At 44.6% G+C, this 27,814-nt stretch overlaps 1 protein-coding gene across 4 annotated transcripts in view; it reads left to right on the top strand.

Moving 5' to 3' along the window:
• Positions 1-27,814, top strand: part of MDGA1 (MAM domain containing glycosylphosphatidylinositol anchor 1) — a 431,369-nt gene that overhangs the window by 220,382 nt on the left and 183,173 nt on the right. For 3 of the 4 annotated variants that reach the window (XM_077282003.1, XM_077282005.1, XM_077282002.1), the window contains 3 exons: positions 2,975-3,171; positions 9,554-9,686; positions 13,707-13,799. In XM_077282003.1, coding sequence (XP_077138118.1) covers positions 2,975-3,171; positions 9,554-9,686; positions 13,707-13,799 — 423 coding nt within the window. The remainder of the gene's footprint in view (positions 1-2,974; positions 3,172-9,553; positions 9,687-13,706; positions 13,800-27,814) is intronic. The other variant, XM_077282004.1, reaches the window with a different exon arrangement.

Raw genomic sequence — 27,814 nt, 5'->3', positions numbered from 1 at the left:
TACTGCTCCTATATACAAGAATATAACTACTATAATACTGCTCCTATGTACAAGAATATAACTACTATAATACTGCCCTTATGTACAAGAATATAACTACTATAATACTGCCCCCTAAGTATAAGAATATAACTACTATAATACTGCCCCTATGTGCAGAATATAACTACCATAATAATGCCGCCATAGTGAATAATATAATTATGTGAACCCCTTAGTTTTCGGTCTCCCCCGTTTCCTCTCTGCTGTGTATACCGCCACTGTACATGTATTTTTCACTCGTTCATCGGTCGGTGGGGCTTTTCCTGGTGTTCGCCCTCCCGGCTCCGCTCAGGGGGGATCAGCCTCTTACAAGTGAAGTGTTATGTGTTTGTCCTGGGCAGCCGCTTGTCAGTCTGTGAGGGGTCAGGCCACGATAACAGGGAGAGGAGGGACTGACTCACCAGAGAGGATTATTCGTTAAGTGATGAGAGCCTGCGCTTTGTATCCCCGGATGGCGACGTTCTCATCGATCAGCTTCTTCCATCTCATTAATTAATGTCTCTTTTATCTGATTATTCTCTGGTTTATACAAGACTCCTGACGCCTCCCATTAACCTCCACTCTCCCGGTGGTGACACTAGGTGTCAATGATGGAGCTGGATTTGGTGGATTCTGTTATTCTCCCCATCTTCTCCCAGTTTGTGTTTTACACCCCATATCTGAAAGCTTTTTTTTATTTTCCTTTTCTCCATTCGTTCTCTGGTTCCTTTAAATTCTTCTTATCTCCCAGGTAAGTAGAGGAACCATGGGAGACGCCATTTAAATTCTTTCCGAGAAAACCTGGCGTTCCTTAGTAACCCATTATAGCATATTATAGTTTATTAGTTTTAATGGTCTCCGGCACAGAATCCTGGTCTGAAATGATAGGTGGTTTCTATTTATGTGTCGTGGATATGCCAACTATTTCCATGTATATTACTGAGGATGCCGCTGTGTCTCAGTGGGGCGCTTTCACTAATGTTTTCACTTTTTGCGAAGAAAAAAATGTCCTTTCTGGATTAATTATTTGGCAATTAATAACAAACTATGTGTAGGAATGGACTGTCCAGTAGATCAAGATGAAACGCTCAATATCGCTCATCTTGGTGGGTCAGCTGAGCAAAACTGTAGAATTGTGGCCCTGAGGGTATGGGGATGTCTTATTGGACCATTTGGGTGTGGGTTGGTTTTTGGACTGTTTGGTTGGTTTCTTGATTGAGTTTCTTGGGAAATTATCTCATGGGTTAGTTCCCTGGATGGTGGGTTGCTTTCCTGGTTAGAGGACTCGTTGGTTGGCGCATATGTTCCTTAGCTGATTCCATTGGTTATTGGTTGTTGTATGATTTACACACTCGTTCCTTAGCTCATTCTCTTGGTAGGTTTATTGCTTGGATGATGGATTGGGTTTTTGGATAGTGGGTTAGTTTATTGAAAGCTGAGTTGTTTCTTGAGCATGAGGCTGCCTTCTTTATTTGGAGGGCTCATTAGTTGGCGCACACGTTCCTTAGCTGATTCTGTGGCTCATTGGCTGTTGTCTGGTTGGCGCACGTGTTCCTTAACTCATTCTCTTGGCTGGGTTTATTGCTTGGATGGTGGATTGGATCCCAGATAGTAGGTGTCACTAGTATGTCAGAAGCTGCAGACAGTCGCACTGCATCTAGCTGCAGAAGGTCTCTGCGTTTGGCTTTGCAGACACCTTCTTAACGTTTCTGACTCTGGCCTAGTGGCAGCCTTCCCCCAGCTCTAGTTGACACACCTGGACTGGGTGTTTATAGACTCCCAGCCTGCTACTGGGAGTTGCCAGTGATATTTCCATTTTCCCCGGTTTAGGCTTGAAGCTACAGCAGTTGGCTATCTTCCTCTTTGGTGCTGCTGGAGTACGTCTGTGTCACATCTGAGTCTTTTCAAGATAAGTGTTCCCCTTGTTCGCTTGGTCGTCTATCCCCATTTGTCTTTAGTTGTAGTGGAGATTGACAAGTGCGTACCCCGTCCTTCCCTAAGCAGGGCTTATCGCCAGGGTCAGGCAGGGATTAGGTTCCTGCCCGGTGATAGGTGCAAAACCTTTATAGGGATGTTTAGAGCAGACATAGTGACGTTAGATTTGCCTAGGGATCCCCATTCCCCCCTTCCCTAGTGTTGGGCTCCCTTCCCCTCATCCCTTCGTGTTGCACTTTCCCACACTGTGCGTGACAGTAGGTTGTTTTTTTTATTAGATGGCTCATTGGTTGTTGCACGCGTTCTGTAGCTGATTCCCTCTGGTTGGGTTTATTTCTTGTTTGGTGGATTGGCTTCTTGGACAGTAGATTTTGAGTTTTTCTTAAATGGTGGCTTCTTTTCTTAGTTCATTGGATAGTGAATTGGTTTCTTTAAAGTTGGGTTGGTTATTTAAACATGGGTATGTTTCCTTGATTTTGGGGTTCTTTCGTTGGCTGCCCTATGCTTTCTTTGAATGGTAGGTCTTTCGTAGGATGGGGAGTTTCACAGACAGTGGGTTGGTTTTTCAGTCAAGTGGATTGATTTCTTGAGTGGTGAGTTCATACATCGGTTCTGATTATTGAGCTTATTCATTGGTTGGTTGATGGGTTCCTTGGATGATGGATTTATATGTTGAATGTTGAGTTAGTTTCTTAAGTGATGGTTTCCTTTTTTTGCTTGTTTAGTGTATTTCTTGGTTAATCGTTGGTTGGATTATTTGATGTCAGATTCGTTTCTTGGGAGGTTGGTTGAATTCTTGGTTGGTGGGTTACATTCCTGGAAGGTTGGTGTTTTTTTTTCTGGGTGTTTTGTCTGCTTTTTTTTATTCTTTCTTGATTGGGGGATGAATTGGTTTATGGATAATTCCGTGCATAATGGATTGATTATTGAGAAATTAATTAATCATAATTAAGATATTGAGTAAATTAATGTCATTATACGTTACGTTATAAATGTGCATTGCAACCCTTTCCTCCAGATCTAGATGAACCCATTTTAACCATTCACCAGACCATCAGCGACGTGCGAGGGAGCTTCTATCAGGAGAAGACCGTGTTCCTTCGATGTACTGTCAGCTCCAACCCACCTGCTCGCTTCATCTGGAAACGGGAGATGGAGACTCTGTCCCACAATCAGGACAACGGAGTAGACATCTATGAACCTCTCTACACACAGGTAACACTGTCATCTCACATTCTGTGCATTGTCACCTCAACCCTTCGAAGAAATCTTTTAAATTGTACCCCAAACATGAGCAAAGTCTTGTCACATTAGTCGTGTTTTCCTGCTCATTTCATCGGGCTGCTGGAATCCTGAAAACGTGGTGAACTTTGCATCAAATCAAATTTCAATTTTTACTGTTTTGATACTATTTGTAATCGTGTCCCACCGCGTCCCCCGTTATCATATTGTAACTGATGTGTGTCGCACTGTGAGAGCGGAGAACATGCAGTCCTATGGAAACGTGCCCCAAATACAATGTTTCCAATCACAAGTTTAGTTCTGTTACATTTGGCGATTGGTTGCAGCTTCACGTAATGAATTGGATACAATCTGAGTGGCCTCTTCTAGTTGGCAGAATCAGCCATTACTGGTCATAATGATACAAGAGGAAACGTCTCACCACAAAGTCATCGCACCGATCAATACGCTCTGTGGATGTCATCACTCCCCGGTGCCTTCTATACGGACTCATCAATCACAAGTGTCCATGTACAGATGACACGAAGGTAAATAACGGATCTGAAAGCCTCAAATGGAAATATAAATAAGAAGCCCCAAGAGGAAAAGCGTCTGGTTGTTGGAGCATCACCATTGTCTGTACTTACCTCAATCATCTCCACCGCCGCCAATAGCTGCCAATCAGGTCATGGCAAAAGATGGGGTCACTTCATGAGTGTAAGTGTTTGTAAGACGTGTCCTCCTCCATCGTCCTCAGTAGAGTCCGAAGTCGAATATTCTACCGGTTTCTGGCATTGGACGGTCGGTTAATAATTTGCAGCCTCCCATAATACGCAGTGGAGTCCATGTGGGGGATCTGCTGAGGACAGGCGCATTTTCCAGGTGTTCCCCCTCTATGTTTTGGGTGTTACTTTACTTATGACGATCTCTATATTCAGCACTCAGACAGCTCCATATCCCGCAGAAAAGACAGCGTGTTGGGGGCCGTCATTTTCATTTCTACCCCTGAAGCTCTTCATGACCTGCCGATCCCCTACAAATACCCTGTTTCTTGCTATTGTCCGTGTACTTTGCTGTTAGTTTGTAATAATGTAATAATCTGAGTCACCGGCTGCTGGACTATGGACATTCTGAGTTGTGGGATAATCTGTATTCCTCCCCTGGACGGCTCCGAATTCTTTGGATGAGAGGTTTCTCCATTGTGAATAATCTGACAGTCCTTGCATTTGGCTTCTGGACGGCTCCTCGACCTGGTGAATTCCCCAGCGCCCATCGTTATCTGGCATGTTTGATGAAGGCTATTTCATGTTCCTGTGATGTGCAGGAGAATCTCAGCTCTCGTTCCCGGGGGACATCATTCTGCCAGCAATAGACGATGTATAAATAGGTGTTGTCTGAGAGGTAATGGTCCGGAGCTAACGGCTAAATCCAAACATTGTTCTTCAGATGACAGATACCTCCAACTTTCTGCATCTATCGCTCCCTCTGTGAGATCCATATGTAGCAATGATTGGGAAGAACATCGGACTTCTTCTAGACATGTAATCAAAGCCACTGAATATGTCCCATTAGGTAAAGCCATCGAGCTCTGCTGCTACCGCGACTCCGGCGACGTCGTCCCCGTGCTGCATCTCATGGACGCATGGACGTTTTATAACGGAAACCAATAAGTATAATTATTGTGGCCCCTGATGTGAATTAATTACTTACTGATGTCCATGTTTGTGGCGGGGTCCTGCAACAATCAGCACCTTGGTGGAGCTGAAACATCCCCATCCACCGAACGGCACACCATTAGTGACTGCACATAATGACCCTGAGAACCATGAATACCCCAGACCCTGAGAACCATGAATACTCCGGACCCTGAGAACCGTGAATACCCCGGACCCTGAGAACCGTGAATACCCCGGACCCTGAGAACCATGAATACCCCGGACCCTGAGAACCGTGAATACCCCGGGCCCTGAGAACCGTGAATACTCCGGACCCTAAGAACCACGAATACTTCGGGCCCTGAGAACCATAAATACCCCGGACGCTGAGAACCATGAATACCCCGGACGCTGAGAACCATGAATACCCCGGACCCTGAGAACCATGAATACCCAGGACCATGAGAACCCTGAATACCCCAGGCCCTGAGAACCGTGAATATCCCGAGCCCTGAGAACCATGAATACTCCGGACCCTGAGAACCACGAATACCTCGGGCCCTGAGAACCCTGAATACCCCGGACGCTGAGAACCATGAATACCCCGGACCCTGAGAACCGTGAATACCCCGGGCCCTGAGAACCGTGAATATCCCAGACCCTGAGAACCATGAATACCATGGACCCTGAGAACCATGAGTACCCCAGACCCTGAGAACCATGAATACCCTGGACCCTGAGAACCATGAATACCCTGGATTCTGTGTGCCATGAATACCATGGACCCTGAGAACCTTGAATACCCCGGACCCTGAGAACCTTGAATACCCCGGGCCCTGAGAGCCATGAACACCCTGGATCCTGAGTGCCATGAATATCCCGGACCCTGAGAACCTTGAATACCCCGGGCCCTGAGAGCCATGAACACCCTGGATCCTGAGTGCCATGAATGCCCCGGACCGTGAGAACCATGAATACTCTGGGCCCTAAGAGCCATGAATACCCCGGACCCTGAGAACCATGAATACCCCGGGCCCTGAGAGCCATGAATATTCTGGGCCCTGAGAACCATGAATACCCTGGACTCTGAGAACCATGAGTACCCCAGACCCTGAGAACCATGAATACCCTGGACCCTGAGAACCATGAATACCCTGGATTCTAAGTGCCATGAATACCCCAGGAAGCTGAGAACCATGAATACCCCGGACCCTGAGAACCTTGAATACCCTGGGCCCTGAGAGCCATGAATACCCTGGATCCTGAGTGCCATGAATACCCCAGGATGCTGAGAACCATGAATACCCTGGGCCCTGAGAGCCATGAATACTCTGGACCCTGAGAACCATGAATACCCGGGGTCCTGAGAACCATGAATACCCCAGGCCCTGAGAACCATGAATATCCCGGACCCTGAGAACCATGAATACCCCAGGGCCCAATGCTTCAGACGACGGCAGGAGAGTCGTGGCCGCCCCAAAGCTGATGCATCTGCTCCAATTGCAGTGATGGACTGCATCCATAATGTCACATTGTCAGTTCACCTCTGGCAGTTTTTTTGGTTGGAGGATCTCGTGCTCTTGTGTTTGGTAGGGATTGTGCGCTCTTGTGTTTGGTTGGATCGTGTGCTCTTGTGGTTTGGGATCATGCGTTTTTGTGTTTGGTGGGATTGCGCGTTCTTGTGTTTGGGGGGATCGCGCATTCTTGTGTTTGGTGGGGATTGTACATTTTTGTGAATGGGGGATCGCGCGTTCTTGTGTTTGGGGGATCATGTTTTTTTGTGGTTGAAGGATTGCGTGTTCTTGTGTTTGGTGTGGATCGTGCGCTCTTGTGTTAGGGGGATCGTGCGGTTTTGTGGTTGGGGGATCGTGCGTTCTTGTGTTTGGGGGGATCGTGTGCTCTTGTGTTTGGGGGATTGTGCGTTCTTGTGTTTGGGGATCGTGTTTTTGTGATTGGGGATCGTGCGTTTTTGTGTTTGGTGGGATCGTGCGCTCTTGTGTTTGGGGATTGTGCGGTTTCGTGGTTGGGGGATCGTGTGTTTTGTGGTTGGGGGATCGTGCGTTCTTGTATTTGGGGTGATCGTGCTTTCTTGTGTTTGGGGGATCGTGCGTCCTTGTGTTTGGGGATCGTGCGCTCTTGTGTTTGGTGGGATTGTGCGCTGTTGTGGTTGGGGATCGTGCGTTCTTATGTTTGGGGGGGGATCATGCGTTCTTGTGTTTGGGGAGGATCGTGTGTGCGTTCGTTCTTGTGTTCTCCCGTTCTTTGCAGTGTTGTCTTATTAATCACTGCTAATATCACAACTCTCCCGGTGTCCTGTACAGATCAGAAGGGGGATCCGCCGCTGTCGACCCGATCACCTCATCTACTGTAGTGACGCTCTGCTTTCCGCTTCATTCAGTAAATTAGCGCCGCCGTCTTCTTGTGGACAATAATGTGGTTGGAGTTGAAGGAGAGGAAAGTTTCTCAGCTGCTTTCACACTAGCGTCGTGCACTGCACGTCGCTATGCGTCGTTTTGTAGAAAAAACGCATCCTGCAAAAGTGCTTGCAGGATGTGTTTTTTTCTCCTTGACTTGCATTAGCGACGCAGTACGACGCATTGCCACACGTCGCAACCATCGTGCGACGGTTGCGTCGTGTTGCGTCGGACCGTCGCTACCAAAAAACGTTGCTTGTAACGTTTTTTGGTGCGTCGTCTGCAGCATTTCCGACCGCGCATGCGCGGCCGGAACACCGCCCCCGCCTCCCCGCACCTCACAATGGGGCAGCGGATGCGTTGAAAAACAGCATCCGCTGCCCCCTTTGTGCGGCGCTTTCACTGCTAGCGTCGTGCAGTGACGCTAGTGTGAAAGTAGCCCAAGGGCCCTGCCTCATAAAGCTTCATGGATGAGCATCAACATTAGCGCCTCTGTTTGGATGGAAACTCGAAATCTAACACACAAGAAAAGTGCTCAGTCCGGTTCACATCTGTGGTTCCTTCGCCTTCCGGACCATGTCTGTGGTTCCTTTGTTGTCTGGTCCATGTCTGTGGTTCCTCCCCCGTCCCGTCCATGTCTGTGGTTCCTGTCCCGTCCATGTCTGTGGTTCCTCCGCCGTCCGTGCCACGTCTGTAGTTCCTTCCCCATCCGACCCATCTCTGTGGTTCCTCCGCTATCCGACCCATATCTGTGGTTTCTCCGCAGTCCGGTCCATGTCTGTGGTTCCTCTGTTGTCCGGTCCATGTCTGTGGTTCCTCTGCCATCAGGTCCACATCTGTGGTTCCTCCGCCGTCCCGTCCATGTCTGTGATTCCTCCGCCGTCCAGACCACGTCTGTGGTTCCTCCAGCGTCCGAGCCACGTCTGTGGCTCCTCCACCATGAGGGCTATGTCTGTGGTTCCTCCACCGTCATGGCCACGTCTTTGGTTCCTACGCCATCAGGGCCACGTCTGTGGTTCATCCACCGTCCAGGCCACATCTGTGGTTCCTCCACCGTCAGGACTATGTCTGTGGTTCCTCCGCCGTCATGGCCACGTCTGTGGTTCCTCCACCATCAGGGCCACGTCTGTGGTTCCTCCGTCGTCAGGTCCATGTCTGCGGATCCTCTGTCATCAGGTCCATGTCTGCGGATCCTCTGTCGCCAGGTCCACGTCTGTGGTTCCTCCGTCATTATGTCCATGTCTGTGATTCCTCCGTCGTCATGTCCACCTCTGTGGTTTCTCCATCGTCATGTCCACGTCTGTGGTTCCTCTGTTGTCATGTCCACCTCTGTGGTTTCTCCGTCGTCATGATCACGTCTTTGGTTTCTCTGTCGTCATGTCCACGTCTGTGGTTCTTCCGTCGTCATGATCACGTCTGTGGTTCTTCCGTCATTATGTCCATGTCTGTGTTTCCTCCGTCGTCATGTCCACCTCTGTGGTTTCTCCATCGTCATGTCCACGTCTGTGGTTCCTCTGTCGTCATGTCCACCTCTGTGGTTTCTCCGTCGTCATGATCACGTCTGTGGTTCCTCTGTCGTCATGTCCACGTCTGTGGTTCCTCCGTCGTCATGATCGCGTCTGTGGTTCCTCTGTCTTCATGTCCACGTCTGTGGTTCATCTGTCGTAATGATCACATCTGTGGTTCCTCTGTCATCAGGTCCATGTCTGTGGTTCCTCTGTCGTCAGGTCCACGTCTATGGTTACTCCGTTGTCATATCCACGTCTGTGGTTCCTCCGTCGTCATGTCCACGTCTGTGGTTCCTCCGCCGTCCAGACCATGAATGATGCCGATCTCCCTACGCTCTCACAGCAGAAAGTCTAGTCACAGTCTCATGTATCTAGAGAAAGAAACATTGTCTTCACAGTCATCACCTCCACATCAAGCTGCCAGGAAACAGGACGAAGGGATGGAAATGATTGTTGGGGGAACAACTTGGAAATCCAGAATGTCTCCCATCCTACGTTATTAGGTTTATCCCAGGTAGCAGCATGATGGGGGGGCCTGGTGGGAAGAAATGGACGGGTCCGGCTGTTAGGAAAGTGACTGGAGCTCCACATGTGACAAGATGCCGCCACAACGTGTCCAAATTCATACCATGATTAGATACACAGCTCAGCAGTCAGTATCACACATGAAAGGATGCGATACACGGCTCAGCAGACGGTATCACACATGATTAGATACACAGCTCCGCAGACACTACCATTCAGGACTAGATACATATATTAGTGCATTAATATTTCAATTTTTTGCTCTTTTTCTCAGGGTGAAACCAAAGTTTTGAAGTTAAAGAATTTGCGTCCTCAGGATTTTGCCAACTACACATGTGAGGTGTCCGTGCGGAATGTGTGCGGGATCCCGAATAAGTCCATCACCTTCTGCCTCACTAACAGGACGGGTAAGAGGCGCCGGGGGATGGAGGGGTATAGCGTCCGGGACCGGTCATCTCATCCACATTCACCCCGGGCCGAGATTCCCGGCAGCCCATAAAATAATGGAATTTACTAACTGCAGAGTCCGGCTGTGAACGCGTCGCCGACAGTCGGGAGGATTTATTATCATTTTATGAAGGGTCCGTGAGATTTATATAATGTCCCGAAAAATAAAAAATCAACTGTATCAGCCCCCGCCGGCAGGACGGCGCTGTCCTCTCCCTGTAACCCCTATACTGCGGGTGTATATATATATACACTCACCGGCCACTTTATTAGGTACACCATGCTAGTAACGGGTTGGACCCCCTTTTGCCTTCAGAACTGCCTCAATTCTTCGTGGCATAGATTCAACAAGGTGCTGGAAGCATTCCTCAGAGATTTTGGTCCATATTGACATGATGGCATCACACAGTTGCCGCAGATTTGTCGGCTGCACATCCCAAAGATGCTCCATACAAGGCAGGATGGATCCATGCTTTCATGTTGTTTACGCCAAATTCTGACCCTACCATCCGAATGTCGCAGCAGAAATCGAGACTCATCAGACCAAGCAACGTTTTTCCAATCTTCTACTGTCCAATTTCGATGAGCTTGTACAAATTGCAGCCTCAGTTTCCTGTTCTTAGCTGAAAGGAGTGGTACCCGGTGTGGTCTTCTGCTGCTGTAGCCCATCTGCCTCAAAGTTCGACGCACTGTGCGTTCAGAGATGCTCTTAGGCCTACCTTGGTTGTAACGGGTGGCGATTTGAGTCACTGTTGCCTTTCTATCAGCTCGAACCAGTCTGCCCATTCTCCTCTGACCTCTGGCATCAACAAGGCATTTCCGCCCACAGAACTGCCGCTCACTGGATTTTTTTTCTTTTTCGGACCATTCTCTGTAAACCCTAGAGATGGTTGTGCGTGAAAATCCCAGTAGATCAGCAGTTTCTGAAATACTCAGACCAGCCCTTCTGGCACCAACAACCATGCCACGTTCAAAGGCACTCAAATCACCTTTCTTCCCCATACTGATGCTCGGTTTGACCTGCAGGAGATTGTCTTGACCATGTCTACATGCCTAAATGCACTGAGTTGCCGCCATGTGATTGGCTGATTAGAAATTAAGTGTTAACAAGAAGTTGGACAGGTGTACCTAATAAAGTGGCCAGTGAGTGTATATATACTGTATATGTGTGTGACCTCCCGGGGGCACTGGTGCAACCAGCAATGAGCCCCCGTACTGCGGCTGTATATATACAGTTGTGCTCAAAAGTTTACTTACCCCCGCAGAATTTTTGCTTTCTTGGCCTTTTTTCAGAGAATATGAATGATAACAACAAAACTTTTCCTCCACTCGTGGTCAGTGGTTGGGTGAAGCCATTTATTGTCAGACTACTGTGTTTTCGTGTTTTCTCTTTTTAGATAATAATGACAACCCAAAACATTCAGCTGACCCTGATCAAAACTTCACATCCCCCATTCCTTAATACCATGTGTTGCCCCCTCTAACATCAATGACAGCTTGAAGTCTTTTGTGGTAGTTGTGGATGAGGGTCTTTATTTTCCCAGATGGTAAAGCTGCCCACTCTTCTTGGCATAAAGCCTCCAGTTCCTGTAAATTCCCGGGCTGTCTAGCATGAACTGCGCGCTTGAGATCTCCCCAGAGTGGCTCAATGATACTGAGGTCAGGAGACTGAGATGGCCACTCCAGAACCTTCACTTTGTTCTGCTGTAGCCAATGACAGGTCGACTTGGCCTTGTGTTTTGGATCGTTGTCATGTTGGTACATCCAAGTACGTCCATGCGCAGCTTCCCAGCTAATGATTGCAGATTTGCCTCCAGTATTTGCTGATAACGTGCTGCATTCATCTTTCCATCAACGTTGACCAAGTTTCCTGTGCTTTTGTAGCTCACACATCCCCAAAACATCAGTGATCCACCTCCGTGCTTTACAGTAGGAATGGTGTTCCTTTCATCATAGATCTCCAAATGTAATGTTTATGTTTGTGGACAAAAAGTTCAATTTCGGTCTCATCACTGCAAATGACCTTCTTCCAGAAGTTCTGAGGTTTGTCTCTGTGCTGTTTTGTGTATTGTAGGTGAGATACTTTGTGGCATTTGCACAGTAATGGTTTCTTCTGGCGACTCGACCATGTAGCCCATTTTTCTTATTATGCATCTTGAAACAGCCACACCGCTAGATTTCAGAGTCCTGTACTTCAGCTGATGTTATTTGTGGGTTTTTCTTTGCATCCTGAACAATTTTCCTGGCAGTTGTGGATGACATTTTTGTTGGTCTACCTGACCGTGGTTTTGTTTTCACAGAGTCCCTGATTTTCCATTTGTTAATCACAGTGTGAACGCTGCTGACTGCCATTATCAATTCCTTGGATATCTTTTTGTATCCCTTTCCTGTTTTATACAGTTCAACTACCTTTTCCTGTAGATCCATTGACAATTCTTTTGCTTTCCCCATGACTCACAATCCAGAAACGTCAGTGGCTGGATGAAAGATGCAAGAGTCTGTCTGGATCCCAGAAACTCACTCAGCTTTTATGCACACACACTGATTACAAGCAAACAGGTCACAGGTGAGGATGTCACCTTTAGTAGCTATTCACACCCATTGGTGTCAACTTCTGTGCATGTTATCAGGACAAAATCAGCAGGGGATGTGAACTTCTGATCAGGGTCATTTGGATGTTTTGGGTCATTATGATTTATAAAGAGAAAACACAGTAGTCTGACAAAAATGTCTTCACCCAACCACTAACCATGAGTGGAGGAAAAGATTTGGTGATATCATTCATATTCTCTGAGAAAAGGCCAAGAAAGAAAAAATTCTGCCGGGGTATGTAAACGTTTGAGCACAACTGTATATACTGTATATGTGACCTCCCGGGGGCAATGGTGCAACCGGTAATGAGCCCCCCAGTGACTGCTCCAGTACTGAAGCCCACCTTACACCCTGGGGCCTTTTCCAGGAAGATACTGTCCCAGGGGTCTCTGGACTATGGGTGCTCGGAGATGGTGTCCACTACCCTCCTTTCCACGTCACCTTCAGTTCCACATTTTCCACCCCACCAATATGGCTGCCACGGTGGCTCTTACGTGGCGTCATATGTCCCCTCCCCACCTGTAGCTTCTGGTAAAGCCGTCTGACAACACATTGAAGCCGGTTTTGCGTCCATGTTGGTTGTCACACAATATTCTATAACATTTTTGAAAGAAGATCTGAACTGAAGAGAGGACGACTCAGGGGTCTGTAATGTAATGGAGGACAGAGGGCCGGCCATGAGTCTGTCTTCCATGAGGTTGTCGGCCATGTGTACAGCCATTCTCAGTATCGTCTTATTCGACACTCCCGGATTTTGGTTGACATTTTTGGCTGGTGAAGTCTACGGAGAGAGTGAGGAAGGCTGCGACACATTCGGGGACTACAGGATATTTTGTAGCGGAAGCTAAGCGAAAACTTTCCAAATCTTCCTCCAACTCTTAAAATCCCTTAAAAACTTTGAGCTTCTGCTCCAAACCCAGTAAGATAAGAAACCTGTGTGAGCGCAGACCTGAGACCTCCGGGACCCCCCGAGCGCTCTGTAGGAAACAGCTGGAGGTTGATCCCCCGGTGTAAATGTATCTGTCACTGCGTGTTATGGGAGGCGATGAGGCTCCTAGTGACTCCCGTCCTCCTCACGTGCCGCCTCAGGCAATGTCTTCTGGCTATGCCCTGTATGTATAGCTATGGCGCCATCTCAGGCTGTAGTGATGCACACGGGATCTGAGGAGCCCAGGAAGCACATACAACCTCTGGTCACGTGTGGCCCTGGATCCTGGACCCCGGTTCACTATGCGGGGGGTAACAGGATGGTACTACCAGGTAGACATGTAATGGACACCCCTGTCCACAAGTGGCCGGCCGGCGCTCGGCAGCAGCACATATACAGTATATATATGACTGAACACCTAGTAAGACGTTGACCACTTATCAGTCCTCTCTCCGTTCAGGAGCAGCTTGGTGGGGACGACCAGGAGGTGACAAAAAGCTGTATAGAAGCAAGAAATCGCTCCAGTCTCCCCTATGGCTCAAAGCAGAGGCCGGTCAGTGTCCTCTGTTTCTTTCTGCATAAGAAGGGGCTCGAATGTGAGTGTGAGTGGGGCTGAATGATTGGGAAACTGAGTGGCTGCATTATGGTGTCATAGCGGGAATGAGTGTGAGTGTATGAGGGATGATGAGTGTGAGTATGAGTGGACGTGGGGCTGAATGATTGGGAAACTGAGTGCCTGCATGATGGTATCATAGCGGGAATGAGTGTGAGTGCTTGTATGAGGGATGATGAGTGTGAGTATGAGTGGACGTGGGGCTGAATGATTGGGAAACTGAGTGCCTGCATGATGGTGTCATAGTGGGAATGAGTGTGAGTGCTTGTATGAGGGATGATGAGTGTGAGTATGAGTGGACGTCGGGCTGAATGATTGGGAAACTGAGTGCCTGCATGATGGTATCATAGCGGGAATGAGTGTGAGTGCTTGTATGAGGGATGATGAGTGTGAGTATGAGTGGACGTGTGGCTGAATGATTGGGAAACTGAGTGCCTGCTTACAGTGTCATAGTGGGAATGAGTGTGAGTGCTTGTATGAGGGATGATGAGTGTGAGTATGAGTGGATGTGGGTCTGAATGATTGGGAAACTGAGTGCCTGCTTACAGTGTCATTGCGGGAATGAGTGTGAGTGTATGAGGGATGATGAGTGTGAGTATGAGTGCTTGTATGAGGAATGCTGAGGAGTATGAATGGCTCAGTCAGTGGGTGTTTAGTGAGCAGATAATGAGTGAGTGGGTGGATGTATTAATGTCTGGTTATGAGTGGTTTGGATGAATATAAATGAGTGGAATGGTGAGTAGGTGTATGGGCGAGTATATACACTAATGTGTGAGTGGGTGTCTCACTGAGTGTTTGTATAAGTGAGTGGCTGTATGAGTGAGTGAGTAGGTGTATTGGAGAGTGACTGTGGGTGAGAGTATTGTAAGTGAGGCCGTGAATGGTTTGGTGAGTTTCTGTACGGAATGTCTGGGTGTATTAGTGTGTGACCATGGGATAAGTGTAAGCGTGGTATGAGGAGTTATAGGTGAGGGTGTGAATAGTATGGTGAGCGGGCGTGTCATTGAATACATAAATGACGGTGTGAGTGGGTGTACGAGTGTCAGTATTTGTGTGTGACCAGGAGACTATACTCGTGGGTGTTGGTGGAGATGGATATGAGTAGAGATGAGAGAACGGAGTCCCAGGACTTTGTCCGTCGTTTTCTTCCTCCCGTCTCTAATTATGAGTGAGGGTATGAGTAGGTCAGTGAGCGAGTAGTTAAACAAATGAGTTGGCGCATAAACGAATTATGAGTGAATGTATTCATGTGAGATTATGTGTGAATGTAGGGATGAATTTCACTAGCATGAGTGATGATAAGTGAGTGAATGTAGGTTGTGAGTGGGTGTATGAGTGGATATACACATTAATACAAGAGTGGGTATGTGAATGAGTGGGGTCCTGGTGCGAGTAGAAGTGAGGGGTGTGAGTCTGGGTTGGGCAGTGGGCGTCTTAGTGACTTGTATGAATAGTCTGTATGTAGTAGTGTCTGATCTGTCACTTGTATAGTGATGCTGAGCGGACAGTCGTATTATTAGTGAGTGTCGGCATGAGTGAGATTTTCAGTATTCATGGAGGCACTTATTTGTGTATAAATGGTTTTGAAGTGTAATTATGAGAATTATGAGTGTTTAGTTGCGGTCATACAGTGAGTAGCAGTGTAAGTAAGTGTGATGTAGGAGCAAGTAACAGTGTCTGAGGTTATGAGTAAGTATGGATGATGAGGTGTGAAGAGATAGGAAGGAGTCTCAGAGTTGGTGTGGGTGCATGTATCAGTGTTCTGATTGTTAGTTTATGAGAGAGAGGTTTCTACGAGATTATGAATGATTTTCACTACGGTAGGAACATAGATATGAATCATACTGGGTGTGAATATCAACATGGGTATGAGTAGGTGAGTGAGTATATAAGTGAGTATGAGTATATGTGTGAGTATATGAGAGAGTATAGATGTTATAGAGGCCATATCAGTGGGTATATGAGTAAGTATAGAGGTGAGTATGAGTATATGAGTGTATATACAGTACAGACCAAAAGTTTGGACACACCTTCTCATTCAAAGATTTTTCTGTATTTTTATGACTATGAAAATTGTACATTCACACTGAAGGCATCAAAACTATGAATTATCACATGTGGAATTATATACTTAACAAAAAAGTCTGAAACAACTGAAATTATGTCTTATATTCTAGGTTCTTCAAAGTAGCCACCTTTTGCTTTGATGGCTGCTTTGCACACTCTTGGCATTCTCTTGATGAGCTTCAAGAGGTAGTCACCGGGAATGGTCTTCCAACAATCTTGAAGGAGTTCCCAGAGATGCTTAGCACTTGTTCGCCCTTTTGCCTTCACTCTGCGGTCCAGCTCACCCCAAACCATCTCGATTGTGTTCAGGTCTGGTGACTGTGGAGGCCAGGTCATCTGGCGTAGCACCCCATCACTCTCCTTCTTGGTCAAATAGCCCTTACACAGCCTGGAGGTGTGTTTGGGGTCATTGTCCTGTTGAAAAATAAATGATGGTCCAACTAAAAGCAAACCGGATGGAATAGCATGCCGCTGCAAGATGCTGTGGTAGCCATGCTGGTTCAGTGTGCCTTCAGTTTTGAATAAATCCCCAACAGTGTCACCAGCAAAGCCCCCCCACACCATCACACCTCCTCCTCCATGCTTCACGGTGGGAACCAGGCATGTAGAGTCCATCCATTCACCTTTTCTACGTCACACAAAGACACAGTGGTTGGAACCAAAGATCTCAAATTTGGACTCATCAGACCAAAGCACAGATTTCCACTGGTCTAATGTCCATTCCTTGTGTTCTCTTCTGCTTGTTGCCTGTCCTTAGCAGTGGTTTCCTAGCAGCTATTTTACCATGAAGGCCTGCTGCACAAAGTCTCCTCTTAACAGTTGTTGTAGAGATGTGTCTGCTGCTAGAACTCTGTGTGGCATTGACCTGGTCTCTAATCTGAGCTGCTGTTAACCTGCGATTTCTGAGGCTGGTGACTCGGATAAACTTATCCTCAGAAGCAGAGGTGACTCTTGGTCTTCCTTTCCTGGGGCGGTCCTCATGTGAGCCAGTTTCTTTGTAGCGCTTGATGGTTTTTGCCACTGCACTTGGGGACACTTTCAAAGTTTTCCCAATTTTTCGGACTGACTGACCATCATTTCTTAAAGTTATGATGGCCACTCGTTTTTCTGTACTTAGAATTTGTATTATGGCAAGAAAAAAGCAGCTAACAGACTATTCAGTAGGACTATCGGCTGTGTATCCACCAGACTTCTGCACAACACAACTGATGGTCCCAACCCCATTTATAAGGCAAGAAATCCCACTTATTAAACCTGACAGGGCACACCTGTGAAGTGAAAACCATTCCCGGTGACTACCTCTTGAAGCTCATCAAGAGAATGCCAAGAGTGTGAGTGTACAATGTTCATAGTCATGAAAATACAGAAAAATCTTTAAGTGAGAAGGTGTGTCCAAACTTTTGGTCTGTACTGTAGATGTTAGTATGGGTATATGAGTGAGTATAGAGGTGAGTATGAGTATATGAGTGACTGTAGACGTGAGTATGAGTATATGAGTGGGTATATGAGTGAGTATAAAGGTGAGTATAGAGGTGAGTATATGAGTGAGTATAGAGGTGAGTATCAGTATATGAGTGAGTATAGATGTGAGTATGAGTATAGAGGTGAGTATATGAGTGAGTATAGAGGTGAATGTGAGTATGTGAGTGAGTATATGAGTGAGTACAGATGTGAGTATGAGTGAGTATAGAGGTGAGTATGTGAGTGAGTATATGAGTGAGTATAGAGGTGAGTATGAGGATAGAGTGAGTATAGAGGTGAATGTGAGTATGTGAGTGAGTATATGAGTGAGTATAGAGGTGAGTATGAGTATATGAGTGGGTATATGAGTGAGTATAGAGGTGAATGTGAGTATGTGAGTGAGTATATGAGTGAGTATAGAGGTGAGTATGAGGATATGAGTGAGTATAGAGGTGAGTATGAGTATATGAGTGAGTATGAGTATATGAGTGGGTATATGAGTGAGTATAGAGGTGAATGTGAGTATGTGAGTGAGTATATGAGTGAGTATAGAGGTGAGTATGAGGATATGAGTGAGTATAGAGGTGAGTATGAGGATATGAGTGAGTATAGAGGTGAGTGTGAGTATATGAGTGGGTATATGAGTGGGTATAGAGGTGAGTATATGAGTGAGTATAGAGGTAAGTATGAGGATATGAGTGAGTATAGAGGTGAATGTGAGTATGTGAGTGAGTATATCAGTGAGTATAGAGGTGAGTATGAGGATATGAGTGAGTATAGAGGTGAGTATGAGGATATGAGTGAGTATAGAGGTGAGTATGAGGATATGAGTGAGTACAGATGTGAGTATGAGTGAGTATAGAGGTGAGTATGAGGATATGAGTGAGTATATGAGTGAGTGTAGAGGTGAGTATGAGGATATGAGCATGTATAGACCTTGGTATGAGTTTTTAGTGTGTATATGAGTCTCTGAGTGTGAGTCTATGAACGTGGCCTTTATTAAAGTTTTGCTGCTTAGTCTTTTTGCTGCTTCTAGAATTTCTTGCTCAGTAAGAAAACAGACAAGAAATTCCACATTTGCCGTAAATATTGCTGTCTGTAGTGCGGGTGAAGTCCTGTCGATATACTGTATTTCCCTTGCTGGGGGTTCACATACATTTATTTCATGGGGTTGAGGCTGTTATTCTTTTTATTATTAGTAAATCATTGTTACATTTTGCTACAAATAATCCAATGATATAATATCCGGTCTGCTCAGTGTATACGTACATTATATGTTCTATTTCTGCCGCCACAACATTTTATTTTCTTATTTTTTTAATTTTTTTTTTACTCGTTTTATATAAAAAATAATGTAATGTGAAAGAAAAGCATAATGTATCTATTGCAGCTGTTTATTCTTTATTGCTACAAACTTTCTAAAGTAAAATATTCAGTGATTTTTTTGTTCATGTATGAATGTAATAAATAATGTAGAAATGATGTGATGAGCGGTGACAGCGCGGCCACATAATCACATCGTATGGCGGGGGGGTATAATGTCTATGATATTACATAATGTGCCGTATATTCTATGGTCGGTGATGACAGCGTCCATTACACAGAAATCTCCCCAGTTTCTCTCCAGTCTCCCAACATCTGTAGTGATTCACTCACTTACTATTGGCCTCGATGGTTGGAGACGCTGTGCGTGCTGTGCAGTGTATATATATATATATTCATCAACAATGGGGGGAAATGGTGGAATTACGGGAATCCCAGGATATAGACATCAATGATCTCGGCTGCCGTCACTGAGGTCATTAATCACTGAGGTCGTCTGAGGACTGCTCTGCCGCTGATTGTACAAATCATCAGGATTCGCTGCAGGCAGCTCCTGTGTAATCAGCGACCAATGATGTCCCCGATGGAGACAAGTCCGGAGACGCTGCAGCCAGAAGAGCAGGTTTAGGCTACGCAGGCAGCTCACTGCAGTGCAAGGAACATAAGGCCTGGGGATGTCATGTTGGGACGACTCCTGAGACACAGTACAAAAATGTGTCCAAAATTGATCCATTCTGCTAATACTATGGTAGTGGTGCGGTAATAATATAGTACTAGTGGTGCGGTAATATAGTAGTAGTGGTGCGGTAATACTATGGTACTAGTGGTGCGGTAATACTATAGTACTAGTGGTGCGGTAATACTATAGTAGTAGTGGTGCGGTAATAATATAGTAGTAGTGGTGCGGTAATACTATAGTACTAGCGGTGCGGTAATACTATGGTAGTAGTGGTGCGGTAATACTATGGTAGTAGTGGTGCGGTAATACTATAGTAGTAGTGATGCGGTAATACTATGGTAGTAGTGGTGCGGTAATACTATGGTAGTAGTGGTGCGGTAATACTATAGTAGTAGTGATGCGGTAATACTATGGTAGTAGTGGTGCGGTAATACTATAGTAGTAGTGGTGCGGTAATACTATGGTAGTAGTGGTGCGGTAATACTATAGTAGTAGTAGTGCGGTAATACTATGGTAGTAGTGGTGCGGTAATAATATAGTAGTAGTGGTGTGGTAATACTATAGTAGTAGTGGTGCGGTAATACTATGGTAGTAGTGGTGCGGTAATACTATAGTACTAGTGGTGCGGTAATACTATAGTAGTAGTAGTGGTGCGGTAATACTATAGTAGTAGTGATGCGGTAATACTATGGTAGTAGTGGTGCGGTAATACTATGGTAGTAGTGGTGCGGTAATACTATAGTAGTAGTGGTGCGGTAATACTATGGTAGTAGTGGTGCGGTAATACTATGGTAGTAGTGGTGCGGTAATAATATAGTACTAGTGGTGCGATAATACTATAGTAGTAGTGGTGCGGTAATACTATAGTAGTAGTGGTGCGGTAATACTATGGTAGTAGTGGTGCGGTAATACTATGGTAGTAGTGGTGCGGTAATAATATAGTACTAGTGGTGCGATAATACTATAGTAGTAGTGGTGCGGTAATACTATAGTAGTAGTGGTGCGGTAATACTATAGTACTAGTGGTGCGGTAATACTACAAGTAGTGGTGCGGTAATACTATAGTAGTAGTGGTGCGGTAATACTATGGTAGTAGTGGTGCGGTAATACTATGGTAGTAGTGGTGCGGTAATACTATAGTAGTAGTGGTGCGGTAATACTATGGTAGTGGTGCGGTAATACTATGGTAGTAGTGGTGCGGTAATAATATAGTAGTAGTGGTGCGGTAATACTATAGTAGTAGTGGTGCGGTAATACTATGGTAGTGGTGCGGTAATACTATAGTAGTAGGGGTGTGGTAATACTATAGTAGTAGTGGTGCGGTAATACTATGGTAGTAGTGGTGCGGTAATAATATAGTACTAGTGGTGCGGTAATACTATGGTAGTAGTGATGCGGTAATACTATGGTAGTAGTGGTGCGGTAATAATATAGTACTAGTGGTGCGGTAATACTATGGTAGTAGTGGTGCGGTAATACTATAGTAGTAGTGGTGCGGTAATACTATAGTACTAGTGGTGCGGTAATACTACAAGTAGTGGTGCGGTAATACTATAGTAGTAGTGGTGCGGTAATACTATGGTAGTAGTGGTGCGGTAATACTATAGTAGTGGTGCGGTAATACTATGGTAGTAGTGGTGCGGTAATACTATAGTAGTGGTGCGGTAATACTATGGTAGTAGTGGTGCGGTAATACTATAGTAGTAGTGGTGCGGTAATACTATGGTAGTGGTGCGGTAATACTATGGTAGTAGTGGTGCGGTAATAATATAGTAGTAGTGGTGCGGTAATACTATAGTAGTAGTGGTGCGGTAATACTATGGTAGTGGTGCGGTAATACTATAGTCGTAGGGGTGTGGTAATACTATAGTAGTAGTGGTGCGGTAATACTATGGTAGTAGTGGTGCGGTAATAATATAGTACTAATGGTGCGGTAATACTACAAGTAGTGGTGCGGTAATACTATAGTAGTAGTGGTGCAGTAATACTATGGTAGTGGTGCGGAAATAATATAGTAGCAGTGGTGCAGTAATAATATAGTAGTAGTGGTGCGGTAATAATATAGTAGTAGTGGTGCGGTAATACTATAGTAGTAGTGGTGCGGTAATACTATGGTAGTGGTGCGGTAATACTATAGTAGTAGGGGTGTGGTAATACTATAGTAGTAGTGGTGCGGTAATACTATAGTAGTAGTGGTGTGGTAATACTATAGTAGTAGTGGTACGGTAATACTATGGTAGTAGTGGTGCGGTAATAATATAGTACTAATGGTGTGGTAATACTACAAGTAGTGGTGCGGTAATACTATAGTAGTAGTGGTGCAGTAATACTATGGTAGTGATGCGGTAATAATATAGTAGTAGTGGTGCGGTAATAATATAGTACTAATGGTGCGGTAATACTACAAGTAGTGGTGCGGTAATACTATGGTAGTGATGCGGTAATAATATAGTAGTAGTGGTGCAGTAATAATATAGTAGTAGTGGTGCGGTAATAATATAGTAGTAGTGGTGCGGTAATACTATGGTAGTGGTGCGGTAATACTATGGTAGTGGTGCGGTAATACTATGGTACTGGTGCGGTAATACTATGGTAGTGGTGGTGCGGTAATAATATAGTAGTAGTAGTGCGGTAATACTATAGTAGTAGTAGTGCGGTAATACTATGGTAGTAGTGGTGCGGTAATAATATAGTACTAGTGGTGCGGTAATACTATAGTAGTAGTGGTGCGGTAATACTATGGTAGTGGTGCGGTAATAATATAGTAGTAGTGGTGCAGTAATAATATAGTAGTAGTGGTGCGGTAATAATATAGTAGTAGTGGTGCGGTAATAATATAGTAGTAGTGGTGCGGTAATACTATGGTAGTAGTAGTGCGGTAATAATATAGTAGTAGTGGTGCGGTAATACTATAGTAGTAGTGGTGCGGTAATACTATAGTAGTAGTGGTGCGGTAATAATATAGTACTAGTGGTGCGGTAATATAGTAGTAGTGGTGCGGTAATACTATGGTACTAGTGGTGCGGTAATACTATAGTACTAGTGGTGCGGTAATACTATAGTAGTAGTGGTGCGGTAATAATATAGTAGTAGTGGTGCGGTAATACTATAGTACTAGCGGTGCGGTAATACTATGGTAGTAGTGGTGCGGTAATACTATGGTAGTAGTGGTGCGGTAATACTATAGTAGTAGTGATGCGGTAATACTATGGTAGTAGTGGTGCGGTAATACTACAAGTAGTGGTGCGGTAATACTATAGTAGTAGTGGTGCGGTAATACTATAGTAGTAGTGGTGCGGTAATACTATAGTAGTAGTGATGCGGTAATACTATGGTAGTAGTGGTGCGGTAATACTATGGTAGTAGTGGTGCGGTAATACTATAGTAGTAGTGATGCGGTAATACTATGGTAGTAGTGGTGCGGTAATACTATAGTAGTAGTGGTGCGGTAATACTATGGTAGTAGTGGTGCGGTAATACTATAGTAGTAGTGGTGCGGTAATAATATAGTAGTAGTGGTGCGGTAATACTACAAGTAGTGGTGCGGTAATACTATAGTAGTAGTGGTGCGGTAATACTATAGTAGTAGTGGTGCGGTAATACTATAGTAGTAGTGATGCGGTAATACTATGGTAGTAGTGGTGCGGTAATACTATGGTAGTAGTGGTGCGGTAATACTATAGTAGTAGTGATGCGGTAATACTATGGTAGTAGTGGTGCGGTAATACTATAGTAGTAGTGGTGCGGTAATACTATGGTAGTAGTGGTGCGGTAATACTATAGTAGTAGTAGTGCGGTAATACTATGGTAGTAGTGGTGCGGTAATAATATAGTAGTAGTGGTGTGGTAATACTATAGTAGTAGTGGTGCGGTAATACTATGGTAGTAGTGGTGCGGTAATACTATAGTAGTAGTAGTGGTGCGGTAATACTATAGTACTAGTGGTGCGGTAATACTATAGTAGTAGTAGTGGTGCGGTAATACTATAGTAGTAGTGATGCGGTAATACTATGGTAGTAGTGGTGCGGTAATACTATGGTAGTAGTGGTGCGGTAATACTATAGTAGTAGTGGTGCGGTAATACTATGGTAATAGTGGTGCGGTAATACTATGGTAGTAGTGGTGCGGTAATAATATAGTACTAGTGGTGCGATAATACTATAGTAGTAGTGGTGCGGTAATACTATAGTAGTAGTGGTGCGGTAATACTATGGTAGTAGTGGTGCGGTAATACTATGGTAGTAGTGGTGCGGTAATAATATAGTACTAGTGGTGCGATAATACTATAGTAGTAGTGGTGCGGTAATACTATAGTAGTAGTGGTGCGGTAATACTATAGTACTAGTGGTGCGGTAATACTACAAGTAGTGGTGCGGTAATACTATAGTAGTAGTGGTGCGGTAATACTATGGTAGTAGTGGTGCGGTAATACTATGGTAGTAGTGGTGCGGTAATACTATAGTAGTAGTGGTGCGGTAATACTATGGTAGTGGTGCGGTAATACTATGGTAGTAGTGGTGCGGTAATAATATAGTAGTAGTGGTGCGGTAATACTATAGTAGTAGTGGTGCGGTAATACTATGGTAGTGGTGCGGTAATACTATAGTAGTAGGGGTGTGGTAATACTATAGTAGTAGTGGTGCGGTAATACTATGGTAGTAGTGGTGCGGTAATAATATAGTACTAGTGGTGCGGTAATACTATGGTAGTAGTGGTGCGGTAATACTATGGTAGTAGTGGTGCGGTAATAATATAGTACTAGTGGTGCGGTAATACTATGGTAGTAGTGGTGCGGTAATACTATAGTAGTAGTGGTGCGGTAATACTATAGTACTAGTGGTGCGGTAATACTACAAGTAGTGGTGCGGTAATACTATAGTAGTAGTGGTGCGGTAATACTATGGTAGTAGTGGTGCGGTAATACTATGGTAGTAGTGGTGCGGTAATACTATAGTAGTAGTGGTGCGGTAATACTATGGTAGTGGTGCGGTAATACTATGGTAGTAGTGGTGCGGTAATAATATAGTAGTAGTGGTGCGGTAATACTATAGTAGTAGTGGTGCGGTAATACTATGGTAGTGGTGCGGTAATACTATAGTAGTAGGGGTGTGGTAATACTATAGTAGTAGTGGTGCGGTAATACTATGGTAGTAGTGGTGCGGTAATAATATAGTACTAATGGTGCGGTAATACTACAAGTAGTGGTGCGGTAATACTATAGTAGTAGTGGTGCAGTAATACTATGGTAGTGGTGCGGAAATAATATAGTAGCAGTGGTGCAGTAATAATATAGTAGTAGTGGTGCGGTAATAATATAGTAGTAGTGGTGCGGTAATACTATAGTAGTAGTGGTGCGGTAATACTATGGTAGTGGTGCGGTAATACTATAGTAGTAGTGGTGTGGTAATACTATAGTAGTAGTGGTACGGTAATACTATGGTAGTAGTGGTGCGGTAATAATATAGTACTAATGGTGTGGTAATACTACAAGTAGTGGTGCGGTAATACTATAGTAGTAGTGGTGCAGTAATACTATGGTAGTGATGCGGTAATAATATAGTAGTAGTGGTGCGGTAATAATATAGTACTAATAGTGCGGTAATACTACAAGTAGTGGTGCGGTAATACTATGGTAGTGATGCGGTAATAATATAGTAGTAGTGGTGCAGTAATAATATAGTAGTAGTGGTGCGGTAATAATATAGTAGTAGTGGTGCGGTAATACTATGGTAGTGGTGCGGTAATACTATGGTAGTGGTGCGGTAATACTATGGTACTGGTGCGGTAATACTATGGTAGTGGTGGTGCGGTAATAATATAGTAGTAGTAGTGCGGTAATACTATAGTAGTAGTAGTGCGGTAATACTATGGTAGTAGTGGTGCGGTAATAATATAGTACTAGTGGTGCGGTAATACTATAGTAGTAGTGGTGCGGTAATACTATGGTAGTGGTGCGGTAATAATATAGTAGTAGTGGTGCAGTAATAATATAGTAGTAGTGGTGCGGTAATAATATAGTAGTAGTGGTGCGGTAATAATATAGTAGTAGTGGTGCGGTAATACTATGGTAGTAGTAGTGCGGTAATAATATAGTAGTAGTGGTGCGGTAATACTATAGTAGTAGTGGTGCGGTAATACTATAGTAGTAGTGGTGCGGTAATACTATAGTAGTAGTGGTGCTGTAATACTATGGTAGTAGTGGTACAGTAATAATGTAGTGGTGCGGTAATACTATGGTAGTAGTGGTGCAGTAATACTATAGTAGTAGTGGTGCGGTAATACTATGGTAGTAGTGGTGCGGTAATACTCTGGTAGTAGTGGTGCGGTAATACTATAGTAGTGGTGCGGTAATACTATAGTAGTAGTGGTGCGGTAATACTATAGTAGTAGTGGTGCGGTAATACTATAGTAGTAGTGGTGCGGTAATACTATGGTAGTAGTGGTACGGTAATACTATGGTAGTAGTGGTGCGGTAATACTATAGTAGTAGTGGTGCGGTAATACTATAGTAGTAGTGATGCGGTAATACTATGGTAGTAGTGGTGCGGTAATACTATAGTAGTAGTGGTGCGGTAATACTATGGTAGTAGTGGTGCGGTAATAATATAGTAGTAGTGGTGCGGTAATACTATGGTAGTAGTAGTGCGGTAATAATATAGTAGTAGTGGTGCGGTAATACTATGGTAGTAGTGGTGCGGTAATAATATAGTAGTAGTGGTGCGGTAATACTATGGTAGTAGTAGTGCGGTAATAATATAGTAGTAGTGGTGCGGTAATACTATAGTAGTAGTGGTGCGGTAATACTATAGTAGTAGTGGTGCGGTAATACTATAGTAGTAGTGGTGCTGTAATACTATGGTAGTAGTGGTACAGTAATAATGTAGTGGTGCGGTAATACTATGGTAGTAGTGGTGCAGTAATACTATAGTAGTAGTGGTGCGGTAATACTATGGTAGTAGTGGTGCGGTAATACTCTGGTAGTAGTGGTGCGGTAATACTATAGTAGTGGTGCGGTAATACTATAGTAGTAGTGGTGCGGTAATACTATAGTAGTAGTGGTGCGGTAATACTATAGTAGTAGTGGTGCGGTAATACTATGGTAGTAGTGGTACGGTAATACTATGGTAGTAGTGGTGCGGTAATACTATAGTAGTAGTGGTGCGGTAATACTATAGTAGTAGTGATGCGGTAATACTATGGTAGTAGTGGTGCGGTAATACTATAGTAGTAGTGGTGCGGTAATACTATGGTAGTAGTGGTGCGGTAATACTATGGTAGTAGTGGTACGGTAATACTATAGTAGTAGTGGTGCGGTAATACTATAGTAGTAGTGGTGCGGTAATACTACAAGTAGTGGTGTGGTAATACTATGGTTGTAGTGGTGCGGTAATACTATAGTAGTACTGGTGCGGTAATACTATAGTAGTAGCGGTGCGGTAATACTATAGTAGTAGCGGTGCGGTAATACTATAGTATTAGCGGTGCGGTAATACTATAGTAGTAGTGGGGCGGTAATACTACAAGTAGTGGTGTGGTAATACTATAGTAGTAGTGGTGCGGTAATACTATAGTAGTAGTGGTGCGGTAATACTATAGTAGTAGTGGTGCGGTAATACTATAGTAGTAGTGGTGCGGTAATACTATGGTAGTAGTGGTGCGGTAATACTATAGTAGTAGCGGTGCGGTAATACTATGGTAGTAGTGGTGCGGTAATACTATAGTAGTAGTGGTGCGGTAATACTATAGTAGTAGTGGTGCGGTAATACTATGGTAGTAGTGGTGCGGTAATACTATAGTAGTAGTGGTGCGGTAATACTATAGTAGTAGTGGGGCGGTAATACTACAACTAGTGGTGTGGTAATACTATGGTAGTAGTGGTGCGGTAATACTATAGTAGTAGTGATGCGGTAATACTATAGTAGTAGTGCGGTAATACTATGGTGGTAGTGGTGCGGTAATACTATAGTAGTAGTGGTGCGGTAATACTATAGTAGTAGTAGTGGTGTGGTAATACTATGGTAGTAGTGGTGCGGTAATACTATAGTAGTAGTGGTGTGGTAATACTATGGTAGTAGTGGTGCGGTAATACTATAGTGGTAGTGGTGCGGTAATACTATGGTAGTAGTGGTGCGGTAATACTATGGTAGTAGTGGTGCGGTAATACTATAGTAGTAGTGGTGCGGTAATACTATGGTAGTAGTGGTGCGGTAATACTATGGTAGTAGTGGTGCAGCAATACTATAGTAGTAGTGGTGCAGTAATACTATAGTAGTAGTGGTGTGGTAATACTATGGTAGTAGTGGTGCGGTAATACTATAGTAGTAGCGGTGCGGTAATACTATAGTAGTAGCGGTGCGGTAATACTATAGTAGTAGTGGGGCGGTAATACTACAAGTAGTGGTGCGGTAATACTATAGTAGTAGTG

Source organism: Ranitomeya variabilis, chromosome 2 (assembly GCF_051348905.1).
Source record: "Ranitomeya variabilis isolate aRanVar5 chromosome 2, aRanVar5.hap1, whole genome shotgun sequence".
NCBI classification, from domain to species: domain Eukaryota; kingdom Metazoa; phylum Chordata; class Amphibia; order Anura; family Dendrobatidae; genus Ranitomeya; species Ranitomeya variabilis.
Note: the sequence above shows the minus strand (reverse complement) of the source record. Positions and strands in the feature narration are given on the sequence as shown.